General features: G+C 46.3%; 2 protein-coding genes and 1 pseudogene across 2 annotated transcripts in view; 1 reads left to right on the top strand and 2 right to left on the bottom strand.

Annotated features, from left to right (window-relative positions):
* The window catches only part of Fem1b (fem-1 homolog B), a 19,867-nt gene extending 10,787 nt beyond the window's left edge, over positions 1-9,080 (top strand). Inside the window, exon 2 of the mRNA XM_021206069.2 lies at positions 3,189-9,080. Within this exon, the coding sequence (XP_021061728.1) occupies positions 3,189-4,824 (1,636 nt within the window). The 3' untranslated portion in view covers positions 4,825-9,080. The remainder of the gene's footprint in view (positions 1-3,188) is intronic.
* A 1,387-nt stretch (positions 9,081-10,467) lies between these two features.
* LOC110328362 lies at positions 10,468-10,945 on the bottom strand (annotated as a pseudogene).
* A 5,425-nt stretch (positions 10,946-16,370) lies between these two features.
* The window catches only part of Itga11 (integrin subunit alpha 11), a 107,300-nt gene continuing 98,136 nt past the window's right edge, over positions 16,371-25,534 (bottom strand). Inside the window, exons 27-30 of the mRNA XM_021206181.2 lie at positions 23,757-23,867; positions 23,530-23,625; positions 18,261-18,374; positions 16,371-17,681 (exon numbers count right to left, since the gene is read on the bottom strand). Of these exons, the coding sequence (XP_021061840.1) occupies positions 17,610-17,681; positions 18,261-18,374; positions 23,530-23,625; positions 23,757-23,867 (393 nt within the window). The 3' untranslated portion in view covers positions 16,371-17,609. The remainder of the gene's footprint in view (positions 17,682-18,260; positions 18,375-23,529; positions 23,626-23,756; positions 23,868-25,534) is intronic.

Here is a 25,534-nt window from a genome sequence, read left to right as displayed (position 1 = left end):
CTCCCTCTCCCTCTCCCTCTTCCTTTCTTCTGCCTACTTGTACACATTCACTGTGTAGCCCTGGCTGGCCTTGAAATCAGTTCCACCTGCCTCTGCTTCCTGTTTGCTGGGACAAAGGTGTGCACCATTACTTCTGACTAATATTTTTTTTTTTCAACAAAAAAGGGATAGAGGGTGTTTTTGTGATGTTAACTGGGACTAATTTATGCTTTTCTAAAGTCTTAGTTCATTTTGTACTGCTGTAACAAAATATCTAAGACTGATTCTTAGAGTGGAAATTTATTTCCCATATCATGTAGGCTGGGACATTCAAGGTGAAGGGAAGTTTGGTTGTCTGACAAGGGCTGCATTCTGTGGTGAAGAATGCTATCCTTCCACATGGAAGAAGGCAGAAGAGCAGGTCAGCCTGCCACTGTCGAGCTGAGCCTCTTTCATAAGAGCTGTAATTTCAAAGAGTTAGGGAGGCACCCTATGTGCAGTATAACACCTGACTTTTGGGGAGGCATTATGGGAGTTGTACTCTCACTTTGTGAGGGCTGTAATTTGATCTGTGTCATAATATAAAGTTGTGTAGTGGAAGCTCATTAATAGGTTTTTGGTGTGTTTAATTGTCCTAGTAAATAGTTATTTGGTCATCACTCTGTCCTAATATTTGTCAGGTGTACTTACTGGTTCTAGCATAGTAATTCTAAATATTTTTAGCAAAAAGTCTTCTTTTTTTGGGCTCCATGAAACCATTATCAGTAGAATTAAAATTAGGAAAAGGAGACTGGAGGAAAAGTGGGAAAGGAAGGACTTGTCAAAAGAGTGTCTCAGTGAGTAGCTGGTAACTGTAGCCTCAGTGTCCACAGTGTCCAGCCAGGGAGTTGCCTGGGTAGTTTCTCAAATGCTAGTTGATTCCTGCTGTTCATGTGTGTAATGATTTGCTTCAGGACTATATACAGTCACATAGTATACAAACACATCATTTGGGATACTGCATGCTAAAACACATTTTGTTTGTTTTTTGTTTTTTCGAGACAGGGTTTCTCTGTATACTCCTGGCTGTCCTGGAACTCACTCTGTAGACCAGGCTGGCTTCGAACTCATAAATCCACCTGCCTCTGCCTCCCAAGTGTTGGGATGAAAGGTGTGCACCACCACTGCCTGGCTAAAACACATAAATCTCCATATGGCATCCTGCCACCCAGTACATTTCCCAAAGGGAAGCAGTATGTGTAAAGATTCAAATCCTGATTCTGTCTCCCCTATATCTGATTGTAATCCTTATTCTAAGTGTTTCCTGCCTCAATGTTGTGTAAGCATTGCTCCACATTTATTCTCTGATTTGTTGATGAAAAACCGATCAGCCAATGATTGAACAGGGCAGAGAATAGGGTAGGACTTCTCCCAGCCAGGGAATGATGGGTACAGGAAAGAGAGGAAATGGATTACCCATGGGGAGAGTTCAGGAGACACAATGAGAAAACAGCTCTGAACAGAGAAAGCCCTTAAATGCAAGTATCTGGGGATTTTGGCTGGGAGGTAGCTAGATTAGTTGAGAGGAGTAAAATAGAGTAACACTGCTCAGTTGTTGTGTCTTTTTTTTTTTTTTTTTTTTTTTTAAATATTTATTTATTACTATATCTAAGTACACTGTAGCTGTCTTCAGATGCACCAGAAGAGGGCATCAGATCTCATTCCAGATGGTTGTGAGCCACCATGTGGTTGCTGGGATTTGAACTCAGGACCTTCAGAAGAGCAGTCGGTGCTCTTAACCACTGAGCCATCTCTCAAGCCCCCAGTTGTTGTGTCTTTAAAGCATGTTAAACATAATAGTCCAGTCTCAGTTAATTTGGAGCTATCTGGGTAAGAGGAAACTTTAACACACTTATTAAAAAGCCAGTAACAACATTGTATGACCCAGCTTGTTCATTCTTGTTGCTGTAGTTTGCTGTAGATGTTTTTGTTTGTTTGTTTGTTTGTTTGTCTTTTTTGAGACAGGGTTTTTCTGTATAGCCTAGGCTGTCCTGGAACTCACTCTGTAGACCAGGCTGGCCTCGAACTCAGAAATCCGCCTACCTCTGCCTCCCGAGTGCTGGGATTAAAGGCGTGCGACACCATGCCCAGCACGCTGCAACTCTTTAATTCATTTCTTCATGTTGTGGTGATCCCCAACCATAAAATTATTTTCATCGCTACTTCATAATTGTAATTTTGCTGCTGTTATGAATTGTAATGTAAATATTTTTGAAGGAAGGGGTTGCCAAAAAGGGTTGTGACCCACAGGTTGAGAACTGCCATCTTAGGGCTGCTGTCACATGCTTTTTGTTTTTTTTCTCCTTAAAGCAGCATCTTAACAGAAATAACCCAGCACTCAGGAGGCAGAGGCAGGCAGATTTTTGAGTTCAAGGCCAACCTGGTCTACGAAGTGAGTTCCAGGACAGCCAGGGCTATACAGAGAAACCCTGTCTCAAAACAACAACAACAACAACAACAACAAACAGAAATAAAGTAGGAACTGGAGCTGTTTCTCTAAACGGGAAAACTGAACTCTGGAGGGGTCCTTGGTCTACAGAGAGGCAGGTCATGATGTCCACTGAAGAGTCAGCATACCTTTGGTAAAAAGACCATATAGACCTCCAGACATTGCCTCTGCAGTTTTGCTTGCTTTGCTTTTTCTGGTTTTAAAGCTGTGTCTGCCTGGCATTGGTCCTCACCTTTCTCCTTGAGACAGATTACTTTGTTTTTAGATGCTGAGCACATCTGACCTGCTGCCCATTAGCTTCAGGGATTCTCCTGTTTCCACCCCACAGTAGTCATCTCCCATCCTACAGTAGTGACTGAAAAAATAGACACTTGCCACTCTTGTCACTAAGTGTGTTCTGGAGATTTGAACTCAGACCCTCATGCCTGCATAGCAAGTACTTTCCCCAGTGAGCCAGTCTTCTCAGCCTTTCTATTGTGTTTTCTGAAATGTATTGTTGCCAGTAGAGAGTATTCTTCAGGTTAAAACACGACTTTAGAAAAAACAGTAGCAATAATTATATTGATCCCACACTAGTGCTTTGCTGAAATTACTTGTTTTTAGTTCTACTCTAACTGATACTTTAGTAATGTTTGGGAAAGTGGAGTTTTGGTTAGTGCCTGTGAATGCATGTCAGGGCCTGTTAGCCTACTGTCTGACTGACTGTACTTTCTGTGTGTAGGTATGTCATTGACGGTGCCACTGCTCTGTGGTGTGCTGCGGGAGCCGGGCATTTTGAAGTTGTTAAACTTCTAGTCAGCCATGGGGCCAACGTGAACCACACCACAGTCACTAACTCAACCCCACTGCGGGCGGCGTGCTTTGACGGCAGACTGGACATTGTGAAATATTTGGTTGAAAATAATGCCAATATCAGCATTGCCAACAAGTATGACAACACCTGCCTAATGATCGCAGCATATAAAGGGCACACTGATGTGGTCAGATACCTCTTAGAACAACGTGCTGATCCCAATGCTAAAGCACACTGTGGAGCCACAGCTTTGCACTTCGCAGCCGAAGCTGGTCACATTGACATTGTGAAAGAACTGATAAAATGGCGAGCTGCAATAGTGGTGAATGGCCATGGGATGACACCGCTGAAGGTAGCTGCTGAAAGCTGTAAAGCTGATGTCGTTGAACTGTTGCTCTCTCATGCTGATTGTGACCGCAGAAGTCGGATTGAAGCCTTGGAGCTCTTGGGTGCCTCCTTTGCAAATGACCGGGAGAACTATGACATCATGAAGACATACCACTATTTATATTTAGCTATGTTGGAGAGGTTTCAGGATGGTGACAACATTCTTGAAAAAGAGGTTCTCCCACCCATCCATGCTTATGGGAACAGAACTGAGTGTAGGAACCCACAGGAGTTGGAGGCTATTCGGCAAGACAGAGATGCTCTTCACATGGAGGGCCTTATAGTTCGGGAACGAATTTTAGGTGCTGACAACATTGATGTTTCCCACCCCATCATTTATAGAGGGGCTGTCTATGCTGATAACATGGAGTTCGAGCAGTGCATCAAATTGTGGCTCCACGCACTACACCTGAGGCAGAAAGGTAATAGGAATACCCACAAGGATCTGCTTCGGTTTGCTCAAGTCTTCTCTCAGATGATACACCTCAATGAAGCTGTGAAGGCCCCAGACATAGAGTGCGTTTTGAGATGCAGTGTCTTAGAAATAGAGCAGAGCATGAACAGAGTTAAAAATATCTCCGATGCTGACGTCCACAGTGCCATGGATAACTATGAGTGTAACCTCTATACCTTTCTGTACCTTGTGTGCATCTCCACCAAGACACAGTGTAGCGAAGAAGACCAGTGCAGAATTAACAAGCAGATCTACAACCTGGTTCACCTGGACCCCAGAACACGGGAAGGTTTTTCCTTGCTACACTTGGCTGTCAACTCGAACACACCAGTCGATGATTTCCATACCAACGATGTCTGCAGCTTTCCCAACGCACTCGTCACAAAGCTCCTGCTGGACTGTGGCGCTGAGGTAAATGCAGTGGACAATGAGGGGAACAGTGCTCTCCACATTATCGTCCAGTACAACAGGCCCATCAGTGATTTTCTGACCTTGCACTCCATCATCATCAGCCTTGTGGAGGCTGGAGCTCACACCGACATGACAAACAAGCAGAATAAAACTCCGCTAGACAAAAGTACAACTGGGGTGTCTGAAATACTACTTAAAACTCAGATGAAGATGAGCCTCAAGTGCCTGGCTGCCCGAGCAGTTCGGGCTAATGACATTAACTACCAAGACCAGATCCCCCGGACTCTTGAAGAGTTTGTTGGATTTCATTAAGTGACTGGATGTGTAAAATCGTTTAATGTGGTGCTAAAAAGTAAAGGACTTTAATCACAGACAGTAGAATTCTGTGTTTGTAAATTCTCCTTTTCTTTCCACTATCCTTTCAGCCCATCGTCCTTGGTTCCCTGTGCCTCTTTTCTCACGTGGTATTGAGTTCAGCACACTAAACAGAGCAGCACGCTGTTCAGGTGTAACTGGAAGGTGTTTGGACATTTGTTTGTTTCTTTTTTTTTTTTTTTTTTTTAAAGAATGAATGTAAGCTTTTTGTGTAATAGGGGCATTTGTGATTTAAAATTGATGATGTTTTAAACAGCTGCCTACAAAAGTATTTCTGTTAAGCTGATGTCAGCATGTCATCTGTGCAGCAGTTTTGAGGATTTCATGAAGAAAATGAACTAAAGAGGAACACTGGGAGCAATGGGAGATGCTCAAGCCCTGCACGGATGGCTCTCACGTCACTGTGTGTGTGCAGCGATACAGCACATTTTACATCAGGAGGACTTGAAACACTTAGCTACTGATTAATAATCTGAAAATTATGTGCAGTTATTGTTGGAAAGTTGGATTCCTGAAAATCATTGTGGTCTGTTAGTGTCTTCTAACTGGTGATCTTACCCCAACCTTGTGGACATTGCTAGATTCCACCCTTGGCTTGAATTCTTCTGGTCTCTGATGTAATGATGACCTCAATTGCATTTATGCCTTTGATTTGGTTCACAGACCTAAGTAAGGAGCACATTGTATTATGAAACATTGTCACAGTATAGCTAGACATTGTACTTCGTCCTTTTCTAGCCCTTTCCTCGTGTGTTGTATCTTTAAAAATTGGAAACTGCCTTTCCATAGGGCATTTGTGTCTCCCTAATTAGGTGTAAGATGAGAAGGAATGAGGACACACTTGTGATGTTTTTACTTGGTCCATTGTAAGGTGTAGGAAGACCAGGAGTAAGCTATAGGAAATGAAGTATTTGATGAGGAAAATGATTCTCAGTGCCACACAAAAGGTAGATCTCAGAGCTATAGAATTTTCTACCACAGAATGTGGTACTGAGGTCTTTGGGTTTTTTGCTTTTTTTTTTTTTTTTTTTTTTTTTAATCAGCAACATTTCAACGCTTAAGAGTATTCTGTGATTTTTCTCTTAAGCATCACAGAAATTTAAGTTGAAGGAACACCAGTGTCTCCTGATGCTGGGGATGAGAATGAAAGTGAAACTAGTTGTTCCTGTAATTTCCTCTAGTGCCAAATGAATGCTGCCTAAGCTACCCCTAGTGCATGGTATTGTACTTGGAGACCCGCAGCTTCGTGTTTTCCTTTAGTGAAAAGCATTGTCATGATACAACTTCAGATATAAACTTTAAACAACCTGTAAGATTTCACAAATACTTTACCCGTGGATATTGCTTTTCAAACATAGGAGAATGGTTGCAGTTGGAGTAGTACAAAGTGACCAAGCCAAAATCAGCACCTAGGGCCTTAAACAGAGATACCCATAAAATGAAATTCCAGGAGAGGGCAGGAAAGGAGACTTAACGTTTCCTGCTCCAAGGGTGCAAGATGCAGTGGCTGTAGTTGTGCTTCGTGTGTGTCCTTGTGTTAGTTTTTTTCCTAACTTGAGAGTTTACACGGAAGACTCTTCTGATGGCTTAAAGGGAGGCGCTGGAATTCCCTGATTTGGGAACTTCTGACCTAGACACCTCTTGGTGTGACTTAAGGCGATATTGATTTACCTTGCTCTGGCAGCTCTTAGTGGTCTGGAAGAGATGACACACTGCACAAGGTGAGTCAGCCCTGCCTCTTCTCAGGCTCAGGTCAGGTCTTTCCTTTACGGACACTAAGGCCCAATGAGGACAGTGAGGAATAGCTGTGAAACTTAGTATTCAGTTGGCTCCATTTTTTTTAATGTATATGATTTTTAAGCACCCAAACTTAAAGTATCTATCAGATAATACTGCATGTTTTAAAAACATTTTTCCTCCTTCACTACCCAGGACCAACACTGTTCTAAGACATTATTTATATATGAGGATAATAATAATATACATATTCAGATGTAGAATTTAAGGACAGCTTTTGAAGGAGGGAAGACAGTGCTGAGGAGGGTGGAGGGAATGGAACGGTGCTGGTGGTGACACCTAGATAGATTTGTTTAGTTGTGTAGTTGCACACTGTGCACTCTTGCTGAGGGTCTAATTCTGTCTGTACCATCACTCCAGATTTGCATTGTGGAACACCTGTATAAAGCCATTATAGGAGCAAGTGGCCTCATGCCTGGCCTTCCCCTTATTAGTTTTTGGTAAAATTCTTCGAAAATATGCTCAGCCAAATGTTCCATGAACTTTTGTTTTTAAAGAAAAATAGGTGTGAAAGGTGGTAGCATTGTAGCTAGCTCACTAGGCTGTTGTGTGTTGCAGCCATGTCTGTCATTTGATGTTTGTTATTGGTAGAATCATGCTTTGAATTGGAACCCTTCTTTGATAGTGTTAGTGATTTCCCCAGAACATGTCACTTGTGTAAATTGTCACATAAATTTGCATGAGCCAGGAGTGCAGGAGGATGCTTTTCACTTTTCATGCAGTTAGGAATTAAAACCTTACACTTCAGTGATTGACCCCAATCTGGGCAGCAAAGCTATCCATCCTCTTGTTGAAGAAGGGGTGGCTGACTCTGACACTCTGGCTTTTTCCAGTCCACTCTTGATTATAATCACAGCTCAACCACCCAGAGGTTCTTCACTGTGGGAACTTTAAACATGCAAACCAAAACAACCTGGCCCATCTGCCAAGCTTTGGTTTTGCTATTTTCTGAGAGAGGTTTTGAGTTCATTATACTAACAGTTGCTAAATGGTGATTATGAAGACTTAGGCATGATGGCATTGTTTGACATAAACTGTGGTTAAGGGATTAAAACCTCCCTAAAGTCAACACTTTCAGACAAACATTTCTGAAAATTCAAGTCCTAGAGAGGAGTTGGTCATTGTAATTGAGGTATCAGGTTAAAATGAGGTTGCTTTGGATAATCCAATCAGCAGAATACCCATGTTCTTGGACTATGGAAGCCAAAGGACTTGTGCTGCTTGTACTCTGTTGGCTGAGAAGAAGCCAATGACTGAACTTGTGTAGGCGGGTTAAAGTATCTCTGCCTCCTGACAATTGTAAAAATCCAAAGTGTACCTTATCAGCTACCCAGATGTCGGTGCACACAGAAGTGCGCCCTTCTCATGACTTACTGCAACGGGAATAGGAAAGAGTAAAACCCTCAACTCTGCCTTTGGCTCTGAACTGATTGCAGTTCAGATTCTAAGCTGCGCTCATACTTTGAAAGTGCACAGCTCCATTCTGGATATCATCTGACAGCCCCTAAGTACACTGAGGGGCTTTCTTTGAAGTTTCTGGCAAACCTGCCAGAGATGGGCCAGGCATACAGTAGCCCAGGATCTGGAACAAATCCTATAGTGACAATGCTGATCGGTTGACTACTACAAATGTAATGTAAATGTGGTCTCTAGTCCTAGGTTTGTGGAGTGTACCTTTGTGTTAATGTGTAGGGAAGGGACAGCAGTTTGATGGTTATGGGAAGTGCGTCACTGATAAATCTGCAGGGGTGAATACTGCTAAATTATAGCTTTACAGCTTTCCTTTAGGGGTGAATCATGGGATGAGTAGCCTCATCAGAAAAATGAAGGCGTGAAGATGCAGGCCTGCCAGGTGAGGACACAGGCAGGCTTTGCACCTATTTCCTATCAGGTATAGTAAAATGTGTGCATGGCTTTTGTTGTTGTTGCTCAGTAATCGGTAGAGGAGAAGAGATGGGGGACCTCTCCCTGCCAGCTTTCCTAACCAGTCTTTTCAGAGGTACATAGCTGGGGAGTAAAATCTGGCCTTAACCTACTGGCAGGACCCTGTACTTTGTAATGTTCACCGCACCCTGCAGTCCTCGGTGCAGAGGAGCTACATAGTTGTAGTCTAGTAATTCACCGTGGTTTACTTCGAGCCAGTGATGTCATTCTATCGTGCGCTCTTGTCAAGCCATTTATGTGACTTTAATAAGCTTAGTAACTTTGCTGACTGCACCGGGGCCTATCAGTGACTTATATATTGCATGATGTCTTCAACTTGAGTTTGACATGTAGAATCACCTTTGATTTCATGGCAATTGACAGTCCTAATGGCTCAGCTAATTTGAAACTAACAACTTTGCTGTGTAAAAGGAAAAATGGTGTTGTGTTCAGTAAATGTTTGAAAAAAAAAAGTACCTTGAAGTTTGTGTCTTTATTGTTCGATGTGAGATCTTTTGTTGAGTTGCTTTTAAAGGGGCTATTGAAGTTATATGTGTGTGGGGTGGAAGCCTATATTAAAAGCTCAAATAGTAAAGCTAAGCTCTTCCCATGTCCACTTGGACTCTGTAGAGACAAAATCATAAAATGTCTTTTAGTAGCTTCCCATACGTTTTCTGTTACCTTAAGTTACATTTATTTTCACTTGAAGAGTGCAAATGGACTTCATGTTTATTATGTCAAGCATGTTTTCATTCCACATATGTACATTTAAAAATATACAACTTCATAGCATGTCTATGGTTGGTCTTAAAGTCTGTTTACACAGATTTTTATTGGTGGGTATTTAGATGTTCAGTTTTCTAAGTGGTATGGTAGTGAACACCATTTACAGCTACGTATGCTCACTGCTAGCCTTGGATCTTCTGCTTTAAGTGTGTTTACAGTCCTGGCAGACTGTTGAAGCCCCTCTGTCTTCCCTGCCCCTATGTTGACAGAGCCCAGCTGTTAGCTCATTTAGTTTTTGCCAGGGTGGTTAGTGAAGAATGGTTTTGTTTGGTTTTTATGTGTGCTCTTTTAACACTGTGTGTCCTTCGTGATTGGGCTATGGCTACTATTACTTCAATAGAAATTATGTGGAAGTTTAAAAGGAATTTTTTTCTCAGTTATTTTTAAGAAAGTTGTATCAGAACTTTACATTTAAACTGTACATTTGCCGGGCGTGGTGGTGCACGTCTTTAATCCCAGCACTTGGGAAGCAGAGGCAGGTGAATTTCTGAGTTCGAGGCCACCTGGTCTACAGAGTGAGTTCCAGGACAGCCAGGGCTACACAGAGAAACCCTGTCTCAAAAAACNAAAAAAAAAAAAAAAAAAAAAAAAAAAAAAAAAAAAAAAAAAAAAAAAAAAAAAAAAAAAAAAAAAAAAAAAAAGAAGAAGAAAAATCATATGTGTTGGAGGGTGGGTGGGGGTAGGTCAGAGGGCAACTTTGAGAAGTCAGTTAATCTCTGCCATATGAAAACTGAGGTCAGGTTATCAGCTTGGGGGCAAGTGTCCTTACCCACCGAGCCATATTACTGGTCCAGGATTTTACATTTTTATGTTGTCAGATTTACCATAATTTTTTTTTAGTGGATTCTGGGCTTCATACCCTCCCTGTCAGGCTGTCTTCATTCCAAGATCAGATGTCTTTTTAATGTGTGTTTTTTTCTGTTAGAAATTCACAAGCTTTTATGACTTTTCTTTCCTCCTTTCTCCTTTGGTTTAAGGTGCTTTTTTTGTTGTTTTTTTGTTTGTGCCTTAAGTCATTTTATTGAGAGAGAAAACACTTGGGCCCAGACTTAAAACCAGATTAGCACCACATTTCTATGTGGAAGCCTGGTTTTTCAACTCAGAGGCAGAGTCTCCAGCCCCACAGCCCGGTTTTCAGAGATGGTCCCACGGGGCAAGCCAGTGTACTTGCAGGCAGAACCTCGGGACAGATGGACTGGGTACTGTTAGCGGTTGGTGTCCTTTTTGGAGATTACTGCTTGAGGTAATCCACATGGCAGTGGGCTGCTAATGCTACCAGGTGGATGAGGATATCGCTAAGCTCCTCTTGAAGGGCTGCTCTCTCCATTGGCAGCCATGCTTGAGGACCAGGCTCTGCATCAGACTTCCACTGGAAGAGTTCTGCCAGCTTGCCCACTTCTCCCACCAAGGCTAGCCGCAGGTTCTGAGGCCGGTGGAACTGCTCCCAGTTCCGCTCAGCAGCAAACTCTGCATGGAGGCGTCGGATGAATCTGAACGGGCGGCAGCAGCAGTCTTCTTGCCCCACACTACCGTGCTCACCATCACCCGCGGTTTAAGTTTTAAAAAGAGACTGACTTTAAATTCTTATATGTATGGGTGTGTGCCTGTGTGAATTGTGTGTAGTGTGTTCATAGAGGTGCCCAGGAAGGCCAGAAGAGGGTGCTGAATCCTCTGGACCTGAAGTTGTGAGCCCTCTAGTGTGGGTGCTGGGAATCAAGCCCAGGTCTTCTGCAAGACCACTCCCGACTGCTGAACTATTTCTCCAGCTCCCTGGTTTAAAATTTGACCTACCAGGAATAACAGAAGTATTCAGGTAACCAAAGAAATATTCTCCATAGGTTTGAATTTAAAAGTAAATTACTGCAAGGCAGTTGGGTCTAAGTTCCTTTTACCCTGTGCTGATCTGGAAGCACAAGCAGCTCTGAGGACTGACCTATTCCTGCTGTGGCTGTGTGGGAGGTACTTCTGCATGAGCCTTAGGTCTTGTAAATTGGGACAATAATATTATCTAACTTGCACTGGGATGATCCAATGAGACAGTCAAAAATGCCTGGCAGATAAATGCCAAGTGCTTTTAGGTAGGCTACTGTCTTTTCATCTCTGTGTGTTAATGTGAGGGATAAGTGGCCTTTTCATTGTCATATGCCTGTTTCTCCATGTGAACACTGGTGTCATTTGTGTGTTAAAATATTAAAGCCTGAGGCCGGGCATGGTGGCGCTCGCCTTTAATCCCAGCACTTGGGAGGCAGAGGCAGGCGGATTTCTGAGTTCGAGGCCAGCCTGGTCTACAGAGTGAGTTCCAGGACAGCCAGGGCTACACAGAGAAACCCTGTCTCAATACATATATATTAATTGAAGCCTTTTCACATTTATTTACTTGTGTGTGGAATCGGGAGGGCTTTCTAGAGGAGGTGGTTTTCTTTAATCCAGGAAAGCTCCAGTGAGTCATCTCAGGTCGGTTGGGCTTGTTGGCTGGCATCTCTTTTTACCTCAGCCATCTCAATGACCTCCCCAAAAGATGATTTTGTTGGGGCTGGTGAGAAGGCTCGTCAGTTTAGAGCACTTGTTGCTTCTGCAGAGCACCTGAGTTTGGTTCCTAGGTCCCTCAGTGGTGGCTCATAAGCCTTATTACCTTAGTCTTCATGTGACCCAAAGCCTGGCTTCTGAGGGCAGCAGGCATGTACATGGTGCATGACAAAAAACACTTGATGTTTTGTTTTTTTTTAAAGATTTATTTATTTACTATATGTAAGTACACTGTAGCTGTCTTCAGACACCCCAGAAGAGGGAGTCAGATCTTGTTATGGATGGTTGTGAGCCACCATGTGGTTGCTGGGATTTGAACTCAGGACCTTTGGAAGAACAGTCAGTGCTCTTAAACGCTTAGCCATCTCACCAGCCCAACACTTGATGTTTTTAAGATGACTTTAAAAATCTTAAAAAAGAATCATTGTGTGTAGCACCAGGTCAGTGGATTTATTAAGAAAGACAGGTTCGTAGCTCTAAGCTTCTCCACAACTCTATAGCAGAGTCTCAGGAAGCCTGGGTTCCTCAAACTCAGTGTGACTGAGGACGGCCTTGAGCTGTTACTCCTCCTCCACCTGCCAAGTGCTGGATGATGGTATATGCTGCCACCACATCCGGTCAGTTCTTGTGGTGCTAGGAATCAAATCCAAGTCTGGGTGCATGGTAGGCAAGCACTTGGCAGCCACATCCCCAGCGGTACAAGGTCTAATTCTTCTTTCAGTTTCCTCCTCCTCCTCTCTCTCCTCTTCCTCTCCTCCTCTTCCCTTCTCTGTTTCTCAGGTATAATAAATATATTACTCACTCTCTCCTCTCTCTCTCTCTCTCTCTCTCTCTCTCTCTCTCTCTCTCTCTCTCTGTATATATATATATTTTTGTTTTTTCTTTTTTTTTCTTTCTTTTTTTTCTGTATATATTTTTAAAGATTTATTTATTTTATGTATATGAGCACACTGTCACTGTCTTCAGACACACCAGAAGAGGGCATCGGATCCCATTACAGATGGTTGTGAGCCACCATGTGGTTGCTGGGAATTGAACTCAGGACCTCTGGAAGAGCAGTCAGAGCTCTTAATCACAGCCATTTCTCCAGCCCTGCATTTATTATAATTTTATATACTTACTTCTCAGTGTTTATATTAGAGGCTCAAACTTAGATTTGGGGTGGGCATCCTAGCCTATAGATCGAAAAGATCTCTCAGTGCACCCCTTTCATTTTGTAGAAAATAATTTATGTGTATTGTGTTTTGTGTGAGGGTGTTCCAGGTAGTTGTGAGTTGCTGTGTGAGTGCTGGGAACTGGGTCCTTTGGAAGAGCAGTAAGTGTGCTTAAGTACTGAGCCATTTCTCCAGCCCCAGAAACCTTTCATTTTATAATTGAGGATTTAATCCCTGGTCACAAAGACTCAGGGTTGGAAGTGGGCTCTGTGTCTCCTGCCCATGGTGCTGTACTCCTCCGAGACCAGGGATGCCTCTCGATGCGTTCCCTCTCGATGCTTGCCGTGTCATCGGGCTGAAGACTCCAGTAGCTTTGAGACATGAGAGCGTGTTTTTCTTTGTTTCAGGTAACATCTGTGTACTGACATGACAAGACTAGGTTCAACTGCAGTACCTGCTCTCTAAAGGACTACAATGTGACACAAAGCCCAGGTCGTATCGTCTCACCTGGGGACAGAGTTAGAGTTGGACCCTCTAGTCTGTCTGTTAAACTGTGTACTCATACAGCAGAGCAGATGGGATTTTTCTCCTACATCCGATAGGAGGGACCCGCTAACTACAGATGTACCTTGTGAGGGAGAGAGACCTGACTATCCCTTGTCTGGTTGAAATGGGCAGTGACTCATCATGCCAGGAAAGAGGCATGTCACACACTGGCATCTTGGGCCTTGAAGCCAGAGGGACTGACTCAATTCCAGTGTCTTACTTATTCTGAGTAATTCTTATCCAGTGGCAGTGACAGTGGAGGCAGCAGTCTGTCTGAGGACCTCAGGTGAGGGTCTACCATCTCACAATGCTCACGTGTGGCCCCGCTCTGCTGCTTCTCTGTATGTGTCCCTCCCAAGAACAACCATCTTTCTTAGCACAAATAACACCCACTGTGTGCACCAGAAGGACAGCTCCCGGGGCTTTTAACAAAAGCTGGTGGTTCTATAGGGCTAGTTGTGAGAGCTTAGAATTACCTCACAGAAGCTTGGACCTGTGAGGCCCAGGTGGGCACTTAGGAGTCAGCATCCTTACTGAGGCCACTCTGGGACCAGCTTGAAGCTCAGCCCAGACAACCTGCCCTGTGAGGCATGAGGCACACATTGTCCTCTGAACAAACAGGCCTCATCATCTAGTGCCAGGAAGAAGCGTTCCTGACTGGCTTCCTCCTTTCAGCTCATAGCACACTGCAACTGAGGGATGCTATATGATACCCACTCCCCAGAATATTACAAAGGTTTCTCCCAAGTCTACGCAGGGCTGACCCTCTACTTCTGACTCTTCTGAGGCTTTCCCCATCATGATGGGAGTGTTCTTGGGGCACACATGAAGCCCACACTGGCATGTCTTGCCCCTCTGCTTCTCAGCTACTTGTAGCTGTTTCCTCCACTAGGCAGCAAGCCGAGACCTGAGAAATCCCGACAGCCATGAAACAGAACCTATCCCCTTCCTGCCCCTGCCCCCAGCACTGGTGATGAACTGGGTATAGAAGCCATCCATACTTGATTTTACTGCAGACTTATTTACATATCCAATGACCACAGGGACTCAACACATGTTATTAGAGTGTTGTTGGACATGTGCTTCCTTCAAAGAATCATTTTTAGGTTTTATTATTTCCTGTTAATTTCAATATATATATATATATATATATATATATATATATATATATATATATATATATATATATATATATATATATATATATATATATATATATATATATATATACATATATAGTGGTACTGGGGATTGAAGAATTCAATTCAGGGCCTTGCATATGCTAAGAACCTCTGGGCTATATGATCAATATTTCAAAAAAAATTTTTTTTGAGATGGTGTCAGTGTATTGCTCAGGCTGGCCTTGAACTTGAGGCCTCCGCCTCCTAAGTGCTAGGAGTACAGGTGTGTACCACCCCTGACTGCAAATAATTGTAATGAGTTAGCAGCTAGAACATAGTTATTAACTCCCACCTGTGAGCCACAGTGTTTCCTTTTTCGTTATTTTGATTTTTTGGTTTTATTTGTTTTTCTCTTGAGACAGGGTCTCATTACATAGCTCTGTCTGTCTTGGAACTCACTATGTAGACCAGGCTGGCCTTAAGCTCAGAGAGATCCACTTTTCTCTGCCTCTGGAGTACTGGAATCAAAGGTGTATGCCACTATGACTGGCTTCAGGGTTTCATTCTTGAGACAGGGTTTTACGAAGCCCAGGCTGGTTGTAAACTCACCTTCCTTCAGCCTCTGGTCCTCTTTGAACTGCTATGTCAAGGAGGGTGAGCTTGGTCTCCTGCCTTCACCTCACAGTTCAAGGATTCAGGTGTGTGCTACCATGCCACTACACTAGGAATTTCACTGCCGATTGTGGGCAGAGGACATGACAGGATGGGAGTCCAGAGGCTGCACCTAGTGCAGTTTAGCATCAGAAGCACAAGTGTCAGTTTCCAAAACTATGCCAACCCGTCGACATCAGGCCTCCTGAAGCAGCGCTCCTGTGAGAGTTGACGGTGTTGGAGATAAGACTTGTTGAGTCAAGACTTTAGTGTGGCTTGTCTGTTCTCTTCACCAGTGACCATGTAGGAGACCACTGATTTTCCATTAGATAACGGGAAGTGGGTTTCTGAGCGCAGGGCTTAGCTTTGCTTGGTTTACCTTTGTCCTTCAATTTAGCCCTTCTGAAACTGGGGAGATGAAATTCCTGGTTTGAGTCTTGATTTTGCTGTGGAAAATGGTTGCACTGCCCTCTTCTGGCCACCTTGTGCACCTATGTGCACATGCCTACATGCGTGCACACACACACACACACACACACACACACACACACACACACACATTAAATTAAAAAAAAAAACAAATAATTTCTAAATTATTTGTTAGGGTTGTGAAAAATGAATTACCAGTAGGAGCATAGAATGGAGATGCTTTGGTTGGAGAACGGCCTAAGTCCGTGTGTGGGAGGGTCAGCACTGAAGGCCCAGCCTGGAGGGTCGGGGAACCTGAGTGGGGGCAGCCCCTGGCCAAAGATGGGGTGGGTGGCAGTGGTGGGGTGAGCAGTGCCCACTACCGAGATGCAGAGATGTCACGGCAAGAGAGGCCAGGTAGACCTTGGGAGAAGGCTGGCTGTATAACGGACAAGGCTGTCCCCAACCTTTAGATCCGAGCAGACACCCTCCTCCCTTTCTTCTTTAAAACAGAATGCAGCCTTGCTCTGTCACAGAGTGGAATGTCTGTTGTTTTTAAATACCGTTTAGAACATTTTCTTAAATATATTTCTGACAGTAAAGGTTGTACTGCATAGGGGAACAGATGACATTGTTCAGATGAAACAGATGACAGGGAACATTGATGTGTCCATTTCCATATCAACAAAAGGTTAAGGCATAAATTACTCTGCTGGGCATCCGGCATGCCCCTTGTCCTTGGGGCTTATCCCAGAGCTGGCCGGTGAGATGCCTATCTGCCTCTGAGGTTTAAGATTCCGAGGTTCCTTGCATGGGTTTTGTTCAGTGCATGCCAAGAAGGCCCTCCACAGCGCCCCCTACAGGAGCCCTTCTCCCACACACTGATGGCTGGGAGGCGTGTGTGTGTGTGTGTGTGTGTGTGCGCGCGCGCGCGTGTGTGTGTGTGTGTGTGTGTGTGTGTAGGTGCTGATGCAAGAAACAGAGGCTCCCTACCACAGTGCATCTGCCAGGGACAAACTGCAGTTGTCAGACAAGTGGGTACGGAGAGCCACGGATTTTTATCATCCTCCGGCTCCCTAGCACGAGTTGCCTAGCAACCAAAGCTACTGAGAGGAGCTGTGGGGGAGGCTGGAGAGCAGGATTGAGTGGGTGGTGGTTACTGCTGGAGAGCTCTGCTGCTTTCTGATGTTTGGGAGGTACCCAGCATCCTGATTCCCACCTGTCCATTTGGCACAGTCCCTAGATGTGTTTCCACCACTGGTCTGCAGCTGGCATATCAAGCCACACAACTCTGGGTCGCTCATGGAGATCTTTGGGGTCTGTCTGTGGAGAAGGGATGGCTGTGGTTTGGGAACCAAGAGCAAGGGTGAGAGGTGCGGAGGTTATGCTCCCGGGCCATGGAGTCCTGAAGCTATAGGTCCAGATAGGGTGTGCACAGTGGGCTTGTATTTGCTAGCTTCCCCTTGAGTTTCTTCAGAGGTGGGCAAGATAACAAAACCCTAGCACCTTAGTGTTTGGGGCAGCAGATTCCCTCCACAGAGCCTTGGGGGAAGGCCTCCGGTGAGTCTTGGAGGGGTCCCTTTTAGTCCTTAGGGATCTGTACTGGAGGTTTCAGCCTCTAGTAGAGAAGTCACTCCGAACATGGGCTTGAGGTCCATCTCACAGGGATCAGTTGCCATTGCTCCAGAGATGAACTCAATGTAAAGTCCATGTGTGTCCTCTTAGCTCCAGCTCTGAGGCCACAGGCCCAGGCCTGCACACCCCTGGACTGGTGTCGGGCCCCTGACAACTTGAAGTTTCCTCTGGATCCTCACTTGAGCTCTTTGGGGATGGGGCCTAGGCCAGACTCCCTCTTGCGCTTGGCACTTTTAAAGAAACCCAGCTGTGGGGAGGCAAAGTGGAAAGTGTGAGGGGTAGACAGGCTAGGCAACATTGGTGTCATCTGTCGTTCCTCTGTTAGCCCCACAGATTTTCTCCCTAAGAGGGCTTCCCTAAATACCCCCAGCTCACCCTCAGTACCCTTACTCCCTTACTCAGTATGTGGACTGAAGTCCTGGGCCAGGGGACAAGAAGTCAAGCTGGGTCACCCAACCCTAGTTAACATCCCTCTTGGGGCCTCCCTCACTTTATCTGTGGCAGATGAGATTGAGTGGAGATTGAGCCCCGAGTTCTTAGCCAGAGGGTCAGAGATGAAGGAGATTTTGTGCAGTCTTATTGCTTAGACCTTTAAAAAAAATCTGGTAAGAGGAACCCTACAGGCTTGGAAACAGTGTGAGTGGCCTTTGCTGGCAGGACTAGTCTTGTCTGCTGTGGAAGGGGTTTGGTGTCATGGCAACAGGCAAGCATTTGGAGGAGTCTGCAGTGCTAGCTCCCAGGGATGGAGAGTGGAACATAAGCACACGTCTAGAACTTAGAGGTCAGACAGGGATACTGTTCCTGTCCCTACCTACAGGAGCCTTACCTTCCACAGTGCCAGGACCAGCAGGGCCAGCAGCAAGAGGCCCCCCAGAGTGCTGCCCACGATGATCCAGATGGGGACCTGCCAGTCTTCTTGCTTGGAGATCTCAAATGTGACCTGCAAGTGGAGGGGGCCAGGGCAATACTGTCACAATTGCCCAGGGCAGAGGGTGGCACATCTGCAGGGTAGAGCTGCATCTGTTCCTTTGGAAGATGTGGGGAGGGACAGGTGGTCCAGCTGGCCAGGTCTCACAACGGCTAGTTCTGCCCAGCTGACCTCTAACTTCGTGAACGGGGTGGGGTGGGGGTTATGGGCGCCATGAGCCATGCTCTCTGTGGCATTAGCTGTCGGCTCCCCCTGGTTCTCCATGACCGCTACTCTTTGACAGCTCTCCTGGCCGGTCCTCATTTCTACCATTACCCCCGCGTTGGTGTGTGCAGGTGTGGTTTCGAGCCCCAGGGTCACTTGGAGAACTTAGGGTTGTGCCCCGGAGCCCTAGGAAGCTGTTCCAATTGTCATTTTCCATCCTTTCCTTTTGATGGGAGTGGGGGTTAGGGTTAACTGACCTTATACTTGCTATGTAGCCAATGATGACCATGAATTACCTTTTTAAATATAAATATATTTACTTATTTAATTTTTAAGATTAAAATTGCATTGCCCCCTCCTTCCTCTATTCCCTTTCCTGACCCCACCTTGCTTTCATTTGATGTCATGAACTCCCTTTCTTTACATGTTAATTGTTGAACTGCTTTTTAAACATAGTTTTTTGTTGTTGGCGGTGGTGGGTTTTTTTTGTTTGTTTGTTTGTTTTTGGTTTTTCGAGACAGGGTTTCTCTGTGTAGCCCTGGCTGTCCTGGAACTCACTTTGTAGACCAGGCTGGCCTCGAACTCAGAAATCTGCCTACCTCTGCCTCCTGAGTGCTGGGATTAAAGACGTGCGCCACCACGCCCAGCTAGTTTGTTTGTTTTTTAAAGATATATTTTATGAATGTGAGTACACTGTCTTCAGACACACCAGAAGAGGGCATCAAGTCCCATCACAGATGCTTGTGAGCCACCATGTAGTTGCTGGGAATTTAACTCAGGACCTCTGGAAGAGCGGTCAGTGCTCTTAACCGCTGAGCCATCTCTCCAGCTCCCTAAACATTAGTTTTTATTGCAGGGTATAAGTGTTTACGTGCGTGTGTGCATGTAGTGGGCAGAGGTTGACATCATGTGTCTTCTCAGTCACTCTCCACCAGAACACTGTTTGAGACCGGGCCTCTCGCTGACCCTGGAGCTGGCTGATCTGGTTAGACTGCCTGGCTAGCCAGCCCCAGGTTAGCCAGCCCCAGGCTAGCCAGCCCCAGGTTAGCCAGCCCCAGGCTAGCCAGCCCCAGGTTAGCCAGCCCCAGGTTAGCCAGCCCCAGGCTAGTCAGCCCCAGGTTAGCCAGCCCCAGGCTAGCCAGCGCCAGGTTAGCCAGCCCCAGGCTAGCCAGTGCCAGGAGTCTCCCATCTCTGACTCCCAGCTGTGGGTTTACCTGTGTGCACGGCCATGTGCAGCTGCTCTCCACAGGAGATGAACCCGGCCTTCATGCTTGTGAGGCAAACACTTGAGGTATTTTCCTAGCCCTAGCCCTTGAATTTCCAACCCTTCTGTCTCCACTTCTCAAGTGGGTGCCATCTACACTCTTGATTTCTATGGTCCTGGGGTTGAGCTCAAGGGTTTGTGTATGCCAGGCAAGCGTTCCTCCAACAGAGCTGTACACCAAGCCCTCAACTTGCTTTTAAACTTAGGTGAAGAAAAAAAAAATGGGCACAGTGGTACACGACTTTAACCCCAGCACTTGGGAGGTAGAGGCAGGTACATCTATCTGTGGGCTCTATCTAGGCCAGTGTGGTGTTTACATAGTGAAGTCCAGGACAGCCAGGACTACAAAGAACCTGACTCAAAACAAAACAAAAGCAAAACAAAACAAAAAATATGGTGAATTCCAAGACAGCTAGGACTATAATCAGGTTCTTTTATAAGAACCTGATTCAGAAAGAAAGGAAGAGAGGGGGGGGGAGGGGGAGGGGGAGGGGAAGGGGGAGATGGGAGGGGGAGAGAAGAGGAGTGGAGGGGAGGGGAGAGGGAGGGAGGGGAGAGGGAGAGGGGAAGGGAGGGGAAGAGGAGGGGAGGAAAGAGGGGAGAGCAGAGAGGGGAGGGAGGGGAGAGGGGAGAGAAGAGAGGGGAGAAAGAAAAGGAGACAGGAGGCTGGAGAGATGGTGTGCATACTGCCTAGGACCCGCTTTGGGCAGGCCACAAGCACTTGTATCTCCAGCTCCAGGGCATCTGATGCCCTCTTCTAACTTCTGCAAGCACCTTTCCACATGTGTACACACACACACACACACACACACACACACACACACACACACATTTTTAAACAATAAAATAAATGTTTTTTAAAAAGAAAATAAGCTCAGCCTGGGTTATTTCCGTTCCTCTTCAGACTTTTTTCTTTCCAAATGAAGGATGACCTGGGTGCTGTGGGAGCCACTAGTGACCCGGTGAACGTGCCCCATCAGGTGGCTTTCACCATGCTCTCCACCTTGCGCTCACTTCTGTCTTCCTCTGCACTCCAGGTTCTGGATCATCCAGCTGTCCACCTGACTGACCCCCTCACCTCCAGACCTGTTCCCACCACGGTTTCCTTAGCAGCCCATGGTAACACTCTAGCAGCCCATGGTGACCCTCTTTATGCCAGCTTGCCATCCTTTTACATCCAATGGCGTCCATCAGCAAACCATCTCATTCTACCCCAGAAACCCCTAGAACATGGCCAGCCCTCCTGCCTCCTGGCTCTGGTCCTGTCAGATGTTGCTGGAGTCTGCATCAGCCTCCCTACTTTGGTCTCACCGCCCCGCCCCCCCCCCCCCCCCGCCTGTCCTCAGCTTGCAGCATGAGAGACACTTTCCCTCGGATGACAGAGCGGATGACAGAGCGGCGGCCCCTGCTCAGAATCTTCTTCACATCTTCTCGTGGCATTTAGAGGGAAGTGGTCCTTCTCACCTTGCTGACCTCATCCGCTGTCCCCCACTCGGCTCATGCTTTCCCGTGATACCATGGCACTGTTCTCTCTGCCCTTGAGTGACCGACTCCCCCAGATATCTACACATGCTCCCCAAACTCCTTGTATAGAACTCAATTGAGCGAACTGTGGTCACTCAATCTGAATTTCACTCTTGAGTGTGGATTTCTTTCTGGGAAAGAAGCCAGAAAACAAAACAGAACACTGCCATGGGTGGCCTGAGCACAGTGGGACTTCTCGGCTTGGCCCCCTGCTCCATCCCCAGAGCCCGGAGTGAGGCAGAAACAGCCATTAGGCAACACTGGGACAGGTCACTACCCAGGCCTCACCTCACACAGGAAAGGCCTCAGCTTTCCCTCTGAGACAGTGGCAGGGGATGAGCCTTCGAGGTGTGAGGTGGGTCTGCTTGCATGTGCACAGGGCTCAACCCCTCCATGGTTTCTGCTCCAGCCCCAAAGGCTGGGTGGGCCTTTGTGCTGCCTTCGTTGCCCACAGACCTAGCCATGCTGGGCACTACATAACCATCTGTTGGGCCACTGATTCCCTACAAGGGATGCACTCAGTACAATAGGATTTCTTTTTCTTTTCTTTTTTTTTTTTTTTTTTTTTTTATAGTTAGAAAGTTCACCTAAGAGGGGAGATGGCGCACACCTTTATTTCTAACACTTGGGAGACAGAGGCAGTAAGATCTTTGAGTTTGTGGCCAGCCTGGTATACAGAGTGAGTTCTGGGACAGCCAAGGCTATACAGAAACCTTGTCTCAAAAACCAGAAAAACTAAACAAAACAGAGACACTCTCTCATGTGGGGAGAGGGATGGTTAATGGGGGAGGGGCTTCCTGAAACTTGACACATTTTTGAATAATTACTGCACAGGGCCATCTCCAGAACCGGTTCCCTGGCCACTCTGTCCGTCTGCTTCCCTCAGCATGGCTGCACTTCCTGACTTCGCCCATGCTTGGTTACTACTGTGTTCAACTGCTTATGAATCTGCTGCCCAGGCTGTGTGTGTGTGTGTGTGGGGGGGGAGAGGGATGGACCCCCATCCCATGCAGAATGAAGAAGCACATGGTTGAAAGGAGGCAGAGGTGTCAGGAGATTCAAGGCTTAGGCTGGGGCCCCAGGGTGGGACAGACCACCAGGATGTGGGGCTGACCCTCAGTTACCACAGTTCTCAGGAGAATCCCGGAGAACAGCTTCAGGGAATCCCTTGATCCGTGATGGCCTATGCCTGGAAGGGTGCAGTTACTGAAAGTGGGCCTGATGGTGTCCCTTTGCCAAGCCTGTCTTTTTCCCCTTCCCCTTTACCCCGTTTGTTTAACCCAGTATCTCCTGAGGTTCGTAAGTATGGTGGCCAGAGCCTACAGCTCAACCAGCACTTCTGAGATATGGACGGTAGGGGGCAGCAAAGTCCTACTCCCAACTGCCCTGTGTACACGTTCTCTAAGATCCCACTAATGTTTAGGACAGTAGCTATTTCCCAGAGCCTCACCTCGTTTCCTCTGACTTGAAGTCAAGGTAATGCTGGCCTATGTGGTTTTGTCTAGTTAAAAGAGAGCCCAGCACCGAGGCCTCTAAACCCCGCCCCGCCCCCTTACCACACCCATTGCTGCCTCCACTCCTTTAGAGCTGAGTCCCCAGGCAAGAGAGGGGTGCAAGTCCAGACGCCACCAGCAAGCCCGAGACAACGTCACTGTGGGGCGGCCAATCAGGGAGCCACCCTTAGGTTCATGGATGTGAGTGTCTGGTCTCGGTATCCTCTGTGTGAAACTCTGTGAGACACACGGGTGTCTCTTTATTCTTTCCCACAGCACAGAGTCTGGCACGCTGAGGTACCATGCCAATGCCTGAGTCAGGGCTCTTGCTGGTCTGCTGTGTGTGTGTGTGTGTGTGTGTGTGTGTGTGGTGTGGTGTGTATATGTATGTGTGTGTGTTTTTGCGGGTGTTTTTTTTTTTTTTTTTTTTTTTTAATAGAGAGTCTTTCACTGACCTGGAGCTAGGCTAGCTAGTGAAAAGACCAAGGGTCTGTCTTCATTTCCTGAATGCTGGGATTACAAACAGCCACACCTGTCTCCTCTCTCCTCCCCCCGCCCCGGTTTTGAGCATAGAATTCAGGTCTTCATGCTTGCACATCAAGTACTATACTAGCTGAACCATCTCCCAGCCCCCACCTTGGCTTTCCCCTCTTCTCAGAGGGGAGGACTCCCTGGAGCTCACCTGGCGGCTAGGGTCCTCCTCTCGGAAGATGAAGGGGCTGTGGAACTGCCTCTGCAAGGCGGCGTTGACTGTGATCTTCATAGACCTGTACTTGAGCTGTACAACCAGGGCCTTCTTCAGAGCCGGCTCTGGGAGCCTCTGTCCCCCTCTCAGGCAGCCCCAGGTGGGAGACTCCCCCCACAGCCACCTCCTCCCTTCCTTCCAGTCCTGCTGAGGGTCTAACTTACTGCTTTTAGAGATGTCAGCCACAGGTTCCCCACCAGGTAGAAGCTGGTCTCCTGGTTGGGGGCCAGCCTCAAGTTGCAGATGATGGAGACCACGTCTGAGTTGCTGTGATTCTGGAAGAGAGTTGTCGGGATGAGCAGGGGCTGGAGGACAGGGCCAGTGCCCTGGAATGTGAGTTTGGGCCACCAGACAGACCTGAGGCTGGACCAACTGGGAAAGGGAAGCAGACCTGAGGCTGGACCATCTGGGAAAGGGAAGCAGATGGCTGGGACAAGGATAGGGGTATGTGGGGACACGAGGGACACCGGGAAGACAAAGCAAGGAGGCCAGATTTGAAGTTGTGTATAACAACCAGCGTCCCAGGATCAGAACCTCCATTCAACACTGAGGACTTGGAAATCACCATATAAACAAGCTAAATGATAAATAAATGACAGTGCAGTAAGTCACAATAGATAAAAGTATTACAGGCAATCAAACTTCCGGAGAGTGTCCCAGTCAATCAATCAATCATGTGCGCACACATGCACATACCCAGAGCAAGTGTCATATTCAGGATCAAGACAATTCTGACCCCTCCTGCCGTCGATTCTGTTTCCACTGCCCTGGTGGTCAGAGCCAGAGTAACATGACAGGAAAAGCAACTTGTACGGATTGCTTGGAAAAAGTGGCAGAGATGGATGGAAAAGTGCAAACATCTTCATCTTCATCCCGGGGCATCTGAGCTTTACTAGGGTAAAGTTATTTTTGAGGTAGTCTTGTGTCCTCCCAACTCTACCTAAATCATGGGTGAAGTGCAGCAGGCTTCAAAATGCCGGGTGGGGCTGCCAGGATTGCTCAGTGGGCAAAGGTACTTGTAGCCCGAATGCCACCAAGTTTGAACCCTGAGAACCCAGATGGTGGAAGAAGTGACTCCTGCAAGTTGACCTCTGACCTCCACATGGCTGCCATAGCACCTGCACACACACACACACACACACACACACACACACACACACACACACACAAGAACGCATGTGAAAAAAATTTAAGTGCTTCATGTAGGAAATTTGTTTGGAGAAATGAGAGCTGACTCACTGAATGAAGCTGCTGAGCACATGTAGGAATTCAAAACGTTTCCTTTTCTCTCCTTTCCCCTCCCCCATATACAGGATATGCCTGTTTTGTCCAGCTGATCCTCCTGGTGGAGCCTACCTAGTACATACTGTTTATATGGTGTTAGGGATCGAACCCAGGACTCCATGTATCACATTCCACTTAATAAATTATTTTTTAATGTTTTTTTTTATACTGGGCAGTGGTGGTGCACACTTTTTAATACCAGCACTTGGAAGGCAGAGGTAGGCAGATCTTTGAGTTTGAGACCAGCCTGGTCTACAGAGTGAGTTCCAGGACAGCTTGAGCTACACAGTGAGACCCTGTCTCAAAAAATGTTTTTCACTAGCATATATTATCTATATATCACACTGGATCTCATTGTGACCTGTACATGTGACATGTAACATGTATATATTATATTTGGGTCATATTCATTACCCTCTCCTGCCCTTGTTTAGTTTTTTTAAAGATTTATTTATTTATTTAATGTATATGAGTACAATTAGAGCTGTCTTCAGACACACCAGAAGAGGGCATCAGATCCCATTACAGATGGTTGTGAGCCACTATGTGGTTGCTGGTAATTGAATTCAGGAAGAGCAGTCAGTGCTTTTAACCGCTAGCCATCTCTCCAGCCTCCTCTCTTGCTCTCTCTCTCTCTCTCTCTCTCTCTCTCTCTCTC

This window comes from Mus pahari, chromosome 10 (genome assembly GCF_900095145.1).
Source record: "Mus pahari chromosome 10, PAHARI_EIJ_v1.1, whole genome shotgun sequence".
Classification (NCBI taxonomy): Eukaryota; Metazoa; Chordata; class Mammalia; order Rodentia; family Muridae; genus Mus; species Mus pahari.
This window is presented reverse-complemented; position numbering and strand designations above follow the sequence as displayed.